This window comes from Psammomys obesus, unplaced genomic scaffold, assembly GCF_907164565.1.
Source record: "Psammomys obesus unplaced genomic scaffold, mPsaObe1.curated_primary_1811, whole genome shotgun sequence".
Taxonomy (NCBI): Eukaryota; Metazoa; Chordata; class Mammalia; order Rodentia; family Muridae; genus Psammomys; species Psammomys obesus.
Window position 1 is genome coordinate 37,673,904 of NW_026596046.1, and position 9,472 is coordinate 37,683,375.

General features: G+C 42.4%; 1 protein-coding gene and 1 pseudogene across 1 annotated transcript; one reads left to right on the plus strand and one right to left on the minus strand.

Moving 5' to 3' along the window:
* Positions 1 to 689: 689 nt before the first annotated feature.
* Positions 690 to 1,987, minus strand: LOC129688574 (hemoglobin subunit beta-like). The gene is made up of 3 exons (XM_055623494.1): positions 1,896 to 1,987; positions 1,586 to 1,808; positions 690 to 818 (listed from the first exon to the last, which is right to left on the minus strand). The coding sequence occupies exons 1-3, from the start codon at positions 1,985 to 1,987 to the stop codon at positions 690 to 692; spliced, it is 444 nt and encodes a 147-aa protein (XP_055479469.1).
* Positions 1,988 to 8,309: 6,322 nt separating this feature from the next.
* On the plus strand, positions 8,310 to 9,188 carry LOC129688696 (olfactory receptor 52P1-like; annotated as a pseudogene).
* The last annotated feature ends 284 nt before the right edge of the window (positions 9,189 to 9,472 follow it).

Below are 9,472 nucleotides of genomic sequence, written 5' to 3' on the forward strand. Positions count from 1 at the left end.
AAAGATTTCTTTAGGCAATATAAAAAGTTCATTGAATCTGGGGCAACATAATTCAGGAGGTAAATTTTAAATTGAATTTTGCCTAATTTAAAGTAGGGGCATATACAGAAAATATTTATACATTTATTTATATACTTATTTGCTTTTCTTTTAAATGTTTGGGGACTAGTCACACAAGGACTTTTACTTTTCTTATAGAAAGAAGATTTGATATGTTGTAGTGTAGGCAAGAGTCTACAAATGAAGGGAAAACAGTCGTGGCAGTGTTTTGGATAACCAGTTTATACTGGATTGGTGTTATGGTTTCTTGCTTAATTGTCGGTCACAACAGTGGCCAGCCTTGAGCCTGTATCTCCAGTTTGAGGTCTCTCATAAATCCTCTAAAGTGCCAGGACCCTCCTTGTATGAAACACTTCTGACACTTTCTATTCTTTGGAAAAAGAAGTGTTTGTCTTCCCTTAGTATCTATAGAGTTTCCCTCCCACTCTTTGTGTAAACATACAAAAGCCCCCTCCTTGTAGGTCCTCTGTGATGCTGCACATCCCTAAGGAGGAAAACATGAATGAAACAAATCATAAATTTGTTTATTGGGCAGATGCTATAACATAAGGGTGGTCATTTTCTCCCAAACTTCAAAAGACAGGATTTCTAGGGAAGGGTTTTCTAGTGACCATGGGACAGGAGAGGGCTCAGTAGTACTTGTGAGCCATTGCAGCAACTACAGCAGCCACCAGCTTTTCCAAAGCACCCTGCAGTGCTGGGGTGAAGTCGTTGCCAAAGTGGCGAGACAGCACAATCACTATCATGCTGCCCAGGAGCTGTGGAGAAGAGGAAGACAGCCATATACATATGGTAGCAACAGAAATTCATCTTGGCTTCTGAAGAACTGTACGACACCCTGGTCTTCTGCCCACAATTCTGTCCTTACATGACCCCTGGCTAATTTCTTCCAAAATAAAAAGAGTAAATACATGCATATGTGTATATATGTATGAATACGTTTATTTTATATGTGCGTCTAAGTCCTGTGTGGATGCTTAATAATCAATTGATTAGTAAAGTTGCGGGCTCTCTCTTTACAGCTGCTGTTGCCACATCTCTAATATGATGTTCAAACCTTCCATCCACAGACGCTAATTTTTCTTTTCTCATCTCCTAATTTACTCCTAATTTCATAAAATTCTGATTGTCCTTTTCCCCATGTTCTCTAAAACCACCTGTTCTGTCTCTCTTCCTTCAGGAGACTCTCAAAGCCCCCTATTTTAGGGGGAGACAACAGAATGTTTTCCCACATTTAGAAGTAGTAAATGAGAGGCAGGAAGTATAATTTGCATAGTCGTCTAAGCAAGGGACTTGCAGATAAATGTAGACAGAGGCATGAGTGGGAGACAAAAGACAGAATATAAAAGTAAATAAATTTCTTTTAGGGAAGGTTGTGAAAGAGGGAAGTTAAGAATATTGAACAAGTGTTGAAATTCATTAAATGGAGAAGTACAGGAAAGTAAAAGAAAATATGGAAGAAAAGCAGCGATGAGTACAAATCAGCAGCATGAAAAGGAGAAGGCAGAGCATCCGGCGAAGTCACCTTGAAGTTCTCAGGATCCACATGCATCTTGTCACGGTGAAGCTCGCTCAGGCTGGCAAAGGTGTCATTCAGGTTGTCCAGGTGTTTCAGGGCTTCACCGAAGGAGTCCATCACCTTCTTGCCAAGAACCTTCAAGTTGGGGTCGTCCTCAGTGGCAGAACGAGAACGAGAGACTGCAAAGTGGTCAAAGTACCTCCTGCTGTGTGGATAGACAATCAGCAACCTAGAAGGTGGAAACGCAAGGGTAGAGAAATTCAGTGTCTCCACATAACTAGCTTCCAGTTGCTCCCCTGTGCTGTCTGATACTAACCTTTCCAGGGCCTCACTGCCAAGTTTTTCAGTATCTACCTCACGCCACATTCCAGTGAGGGCAGCCTTCTCATCAGCAGTCAAGTCCGCCATCGTGCCTCCTGTGAGGTGGTTAGTCCTGATCTGCCCTTTATGCCCGGCCCAGGCTCCTGCCCTCCCTGCACTAGGAGCGAGGTACCCTGAGATATGAAGACATTGTTGGGCTTGTGATGAAAGACGTATCCACCCTCTCCAGTTCATGTCAACTGGCTGTGGTGTCGGCGACCCTAAATTCTGAGCTTTGACCCAAACATTCTCCCTCTGCTTATCTCCCAAGCCTGCCTCACGCTTCAGTCTCAGACAGTGGAATGTGTCATGAAATTATCAACGTTGACTCCTCAGTTACTCTTTGTCTCTAGAAATTTGTGTCTTCAGAAGTATTTTTTTATTTAACTTATTTTTTATTAGTTACAGTTTATTTATTTTGTATCCCAGCAGTAGCTCCCTCTCCACCCCTCCTGATCCCACTCTTCCTCTTCTCCTCCCATGCCCCTTCCCCAATCCACTGATATGGGGGTCCTCCTCCCCTTCCAAAATCTGACCCTAGTCTATCAGGTCTCATCAGGACTGGCTTCTTTGTCTTCCTCTGTGGCCTGGTAAGGCTGCTCATATGGGCAGAGTGCAGGGACTCTTATGAAAGAAGGGAGAGATGTAAAGACCAAGACAGGAGACAGGAGAGAACCAAAAAATCTGGGCACAGGGGACTTTTCTGAGACTGATACTCCAACAACAGACCATGCATGGGGATAACTTAGAACCCCTGCACAGATGAAGCCCATGGCAGCTCAGTCCTCAGTCTCTCTCTTTCCTGCTCTCAGATTCCCCTCCTTACAGACCCATGACTTTTCTCACTCATTTTTTAGATATTATATATAACCCATGGACTCCTGTGGCAATATGCATGTAGGTTTTGTCTTGAATTTGTTTTATTTTCTTTCTCCTTTGGCAAAATCCTAACAAATACAAAATACTTTTTATTTTCCTTTATTGAAAGTTCATTAAAAATGAAACGAATGAATAGTGCTACAGAGATAAATTTGGGATGATGGGCTCCATTAGAGCATTTCAGTGAGACATAAAGTCACAACCAGATATTTACCACATAACTGTTTACAATTCAAATGTGAAAAAGACCACAGGGAAAGTACAAATCATACTGATTTTTATTCAAATGGGCTATTTCTACGAGTGCTTTAGAAAAAAAATAGGAGCAAAGAAAGCCACATACTATTTTTCTGAAAGAAAATACTAGGGTGAACTGATAGGAACAGTTCAGGACAGAGATCCATAGCCAAACATTAGATGGATCTCTGGAAACCCCTCAGAAAAGGGAAGAAAAGGATTGTCGGAGCTGGAGGGGGAGGGGTTTCAAGGAACCCAGGAGAACAGAGCCCACAGAATCAACTAAGCAGGGCTCCTACTGCTCAGACAAGCCCAAATGATGGGTTTTCACTAGGTCCTCTGCATATATGTTATGGTTTTTAGCTTGGCCTTCCTTCTCGTGAGATTCCTAACAGTCAGAGTGGGGTGTCTCTGATTCTTTTGCCTGGTCTTAGAACCCTTTTCCTACTACTGGGTTGATATGTGGGCTTGTAGCCAGTCGTATTGTATGTTTTTGTGCCTTGTTCAGCTGTTATACCTGGGAGGCCTGCGCTTTTCTGAGGGGAGGCAGAAGAGGAGTGGCTTGCGGGGAGTTGGTGGGGACCTGGAGGAGTGGAGGGAGGGAAACTGAAGTTGGGATGTATTGAGAAAAGTACAAAAACAAAACAAAACCACCAACCAACCAAAACACCTGCTAGATGTTTTTGACGAATTCTGAGACTAAAGATAATCGTGAAAGTAAGGATTTATCCTGTGTGTAGCTGAGACAATCCACACGTAGCATTGGAAAATCAGAAACATTATTCATGGAGGCTTATAGTGTGAAATTATGATCATCAGTTCCACTGGAGACTGTCTATCAGAATGGATAGGACTGATAGCTATACCTTCTTACTGATACAAAATGTGTGGTGATGGGAATAGCAGAAATAAAAGTGAAGAGTATAAGAAAAGTAGAAATTGGAGGCCAGAAGTTAGAAAGAAGGAAATGAGTCAAAAGAATGCTATTTATTTTTATTTGTTTAAAATAGATGCCTGTGTGACATTCCCTCTCAAAAAGATACTGAAGGGTAGCAAGTCAGAACATCGTTACACCTCCAAGTTTTGGAAACAGAGTGATTATTCCAGGAAAACAGCCTATCACTACAACATGGCAAGAACTCTTCAAGGATGAACTGTTGTGAGCGCACAGTTTTCTGATAAACTGCTGATCGTCTTCAGGAAGCTGGCTCTTCGCGTGTAAAGCAACGAACACGGCCTGTGTCATACATTGTGTAAAGAAGCAACATAAATGCAATCCAGCCGTGAACGCAAGAGCTAAAATGGCAAAGCTGTGAAGGCTGGGTGGAGCTTTAAAAACTTACCTGGTAACATTGGAACACTGCTTCTCCCCGGATATCACAGTCTATCAAATAAAAAGCCCATCTCCAGGCATGGAAGACCTATTTTTGAGTTGTTGGTAAAAGAGATCCTGTAAGTCTCCTCCGATATTAGAGGCTATCGCCAGTGCTCTTCGTTACCCTCCAAAACTTTATCGTAGGACTTTTCAATGAAGATACTAAGTGCATGAAGCACAGGACACAGAGAACTGAAACCGGTATTTACCCGGAGACATTCTTCCTACCGGATAGTAGTCGCGCAGCCAAAGGCTTCTGTGCATGATTCTATGAGGTAACATAATAAAAACGCTACATGCTGTACACTAAGATAAGACTAGCCTGGCAAGGTATGTCCAGGTGTGCGGCAGAGGCGAAAACTGTGCCGGTAGTAGCCACTTTCTGTTTGAATTTAAGCTGGAAGCTCATACCTGATACCATTAACTGGGCCAAAGGTTCACGAGTGTGCAACTCAAAGGGAGGATATAACTATGATTATGTTAAATGCAAATAATTAAAAGCTATACACCCGATTTCTTCACGTGATAACTATAGACTAGAGGATTTCTCAACCGTCCTCGGGGAAGCTTCTTCTCACTGTATATGGCAATCACTACAGAGTTCCACTACACTCCTTCTCCAAGGCACAGGCATCATCACGAAAGAAAAGATTGTTTGGTAGTGCGCACCAGCAGTAAAACTGTGTTTGTCGGGCACAACAGGGCCAGTGTGTGTGTGAACTCACAGTGGCTGGGACTGTGTGTGGAAGACCTGCACAAAGTCAAGCCATCCAGCATCCCAGCATAACTGAGGGAGAGGCTCAGGCAGTGCCACCTCTGTCTAAGTGAGAGTCAGTTTTTATCAGACATGTGATCCAAGAGAGACAATGTTCTAGTCAATGTACATAAAATAGCCCTAATTGTCTCAGACAGTTAGGAATAGTGCTACCTCAAGATCCAGCTATTTTACTCCTAGGATATAACCTAGAATACATTTGTTCAACCATGTTCATAGCAACTTTAATTGTAATAGCCATAAGTGGAAAACAACCCAGATGTCTCTTGAAGGAGAAATGGATACAGAAATTGTGGTACATTTACACAATGGAATACTACTCAACAATTAAAAATAAGGAAATCATGAAATTTGCCGGCAAATGGTGGGAACCAGAAAAGATCATCTTGAGTGAGGTAACAAAGAAGCAGAAAGACACACATGGTATATACTAACTTATAACTGGATTTTAGACATATAATATAGTATAAACATACTAAAATCTGTACACCTAAAGAAGCTAAGCAAGAAGAAGGACCCTGGGTAAGATGCTCAATCCTCATTCAGAAAGGCAAAGAGGATGGATATCACAAGAGGGGGAAAACAAGGAACAGGACAAGAGTCTATCACAGAGAGCTTCTGAAAGACTCTACCCAGGAGGATATTGAAGCCGATGCTGAGGTTCATAGTCAAACTTTGGACAGAGTTCAGGAAATCTTATGAAAGCAGGGGGAGATAGAAAGACTTAGAGGAGACAGGAGATCCGAAAGGAAAGCAACAGAACTAAAAATTCTGGACACTGAGGTCTTTTCTGAGATTGGTACTCCAACCAAAGACCATTCATGGAGATAACCTAGAACCCCTGCACAGATGTAGCCCATGGCAGCTCAGTCTCTAAGTGGGTTCCCTAGTAAGGGGAACAGTCTGTCTCTGACATGAACTCAGTGACTGGCTCTTCGATCACCTCCACCTGATGGGGGAGCAGCCTTACCAGGCTACAGAGGAAGACAATGCAGTCAGTCCTGATGAGACCTGATAGACTAGGGTCAGATGAAAGGGGAAAAGGACCTCCCCTATCAGTGGTCTGAGGGAGGGGCATAGGAGAATAAGAGGGAAGGAGAGTGGAATTGGGAGGGGATGAGAGAGGGTGCTACAGATGGGATACAATGTTAATAAACTGTAATTAATTAAAAATGAATAAATGCATTTAATAAGTAGCACTAAATGGACTCCATGGGTTTAAAAACAAAGTACATGGCGTTGGTAGGGGAAAATAGTAAGGTATAGTGGAAGAATTGAGAGAGCAACTCGGAGGCTGAATTTGTCCAGAACACCTATTTCTCCAGAGAACATGTTTTCTCCCTTTTCAGTTATGACTCAATAGAGAATAAAGATTGTGCTCTGGAAAGGCCAAACAAACACTCTACCATATCTGTGGCGTGTGCAGGGTTAGCATGGCAGTGTTGGGGAACATCGCACTGCTGTGTGTTTCAAGCTGTCCCAATTCTCATTTCCCTTTAACGTTACGTCCCCAAGGGGCTCATCTACCTCTGAATCTGAAGGAGTCCCCTGAGCACTGGGCTAACACATTAGCCATAGCCGCCAACTTGATCATGTGTTCTCTGCCGCATGCAACAACCTGGCCTCACAGAACATAAGACAACATTACGGATACAGACACGAAAATCAAATGGGTCCTCCTTGTTGTTTAGCTTCTTTAGGACTACAGATTTTAGTATGTTTATCCAATATTATATGGCTAATATCCACTTATAAATGAGTATATACCATGTGTGTCTTTCTGCTTCTGGGATACCTCACTCAAAATGATCTTTTCTAGTTCCCGACATTTGCAGGCAAATCTCATGATTCCTTTGTTTTTAATTGCTGAGTAGTATTCCGTTGTGTAAATGTACCAAATCTATAGTCCTAAAGAAGCTAAACAACAAGGAGGACTCTTGGGAAGATGCTTAATCCTCATTCAGAAGGGCAAACAGGATAGACATCAGAAGTAGGAGAAGACAAGGATCAGCACAGGAGCCCTCCACAGAGGACCTCTGAAAGACTCCACCCACAAGGGTATTGAAAGAGACAGTGAGACTCATGGCCAAACTGAGTCTACAGAGCTGTGACACTCCAAGTAGACTGGGTTTATTTCCAAATCATGGGCTTACAAATAGCAATTGAAAATATGTGACTGTGTGTTCTTTCTGTTTCTTCATTTGGTGTGTTTGTATTCACCTGTCTATCAAGCCACCTGTTTAAGGACTTCATATTGTTAAATAGAAGTGATCAGAGAGCATTGTTAGTTAACAAATATCCAAGAAATTAATCAAACGGGGAGTTTCCAGTGATAGGATCCTTACACAAGTAAGTCTGTGAACTGTTGGTAGGTAGTCAATAATTATTCCGCTTAACTGTCTCTGTGTTGCCACAATCCAGGAAAAACAACTGTGAACTGACCCATTTGCCTTGGTTTCCCTCGTGTGTGTTTTTAAGCTCTTTTAAATCAACCTCCCTTGCTCAAAATATTTTTATGTTTCATACAATGAAGGGTCACACAGTTTTAAATGAGAAATTGTACGATTTTCCTGAAGGAAATGTGTTGTATGCTTGACTTTATTTTTGAAGAGTAATAAAGGAATTATATCTATAATTTATATTCTTTGTTCTTATCAGATCCTATTAGGATGACTAAGCATTTAGTTTCACTAATGATAAGATTATAAATTTAAAAAGGCAGAATGTTTTTGCATCTGTTAAATAGGGTGTATTTGTATTTTCAAATCCTTTTCTGTATTTATTTCACTTTGAGGAGGAAATCACCACCAACAACAAAGTTATACACTATCTTATTACAGATCTATAAATACAGAGAGAGAATGACTAAAACTAAAGTGAGCTTTAAAGTTCAGAAAAAATTAATAAATAAATGTATTTCCTTTTCAGATTGAAATGCTAAATCTTTTTATCTTAGTATTTTCAGAGATTTGGCTGAATAATTCCTTCTGGAAATATGTTTTCAAGTGACGCTGGACCAGGGAAGAATTTACAGTGGTATTTTCTGTCTGTAGATTACTACCCTTGGTGTTTTCTACCAAACACACAGCATGCTTGGTTTTAACATGGCAGGCAACATTACGTGTCAATACATTGCGTCTTTCCTCCTGGTTGGTGTTCCTGGGTTGGAAAACTTTCACTGCTGGATTGGCATCCCTGTCTGCCTCCTGTTTGTCCTGACCCTGCTGGGGAACAGCGTCATCATAGCTACTATCAAGCTAGAGCCGAGCCTCCACCAGCCCATGTGTTTCTTCCTTTGCATGCTGGCAGTGAACGACACGTGTCTTGCCACTTCTGCAGCGCTGAAGATGCTTGCCATCTTCTGGTTTGATGCACACTGGATTGACTTTGATGCCTAACACAAATGTACTTCATCCACACGCTTTGCATCATGGAGTTGGCCATCTCGTAGCGATGGCCTTCGATCGCTTTGTGGCCATTTGTATCCCCCTTCATTATCCAACGATCCTGACAACATCTGTGGTGGCTAAACTAGGTCTAGTTGGCCTGGTCAGAGGTGTGCTCATGGTCTTGCCAGGTCCTCTTCTCATTAAGAGGCTGCCCTACTACACAGGCTATGTCATCCCTCATGCCTACTGTGAGCACATGGCTGTGGTGAAGTTGGCCAGCGCCAACACTCTCATTAACAGAGCGTATGGCATCTCAGTGGCCCTTTCAGTGATAACAGTGGACCTAGGACTCATAGCCACATCCTATGTGAAAATCCTCCAGGCAGTGTTCCGGCTTTCTTCCCAGAACGCCCGCTCCAAAGCCCTGGGCACCTGTGCTGCGCATGTCTGCGCCATGCTCGTCTCCTATACACCTGCACTGTTTAGCCTCCTAACTCACCGAGTTGGCAAGAAGGTCCCCCCAGTGCTCACATCAGTGTTGCAAGTGTGTACATCTTAGTCAATCCAATAGTGTATGGTGTCAAAACCAAATAGATTCATGATTGAGTGAAAGATGTTTTCTTTTTTTTAGTTTTAATTTTCTTTATATTAATTACAGTTTATTCACTTTGTGTCCCAGCTGTAGTCACCTCCCTCATTCCCTCCCAATCCCAACTTCCTTCCTTCAACTCCTCCCATGCCCCTCTCTAAGTCACTGATAGGTGAGGTCCTTCTCCCCTTCCATCTGACCCTAGCCTATCAGGTCTCATCACAAGTGGCTGCACTGTCTTCCTCTGTGGCCTGGTAAGGCTGCTCCCCTCACAGTGGGAGGTGATCAA

What these genes read in the sequence shown, in the direction of transcription:
- LOC129688574 (XM_055623494.1), bottom strand. Translation starts at nt 1,987, where the DNA reads ATGGCGGACTTGACTGCTGATGAGAAGGCTGCCCTCACTGGAATGTGG. An exon ending in GGCAGTGAGGCCCTGGAAAG is followed by an intron (nt 1,809 to 1,895) that starts GTTAGTATCAGA and finishes TCCACCTTCTAG; the next exon opens with GTTGCTGATTGTCTATCCAC. An exon ending in TGGATCCTGAGAACTTCAAG is followed by an intron (nt 819 to 1,585) that starts GTGACTTCGCCG and finishes TCTTCTCCACAG; the next exon opens with CTCCTGGGCAGCATGATAGT.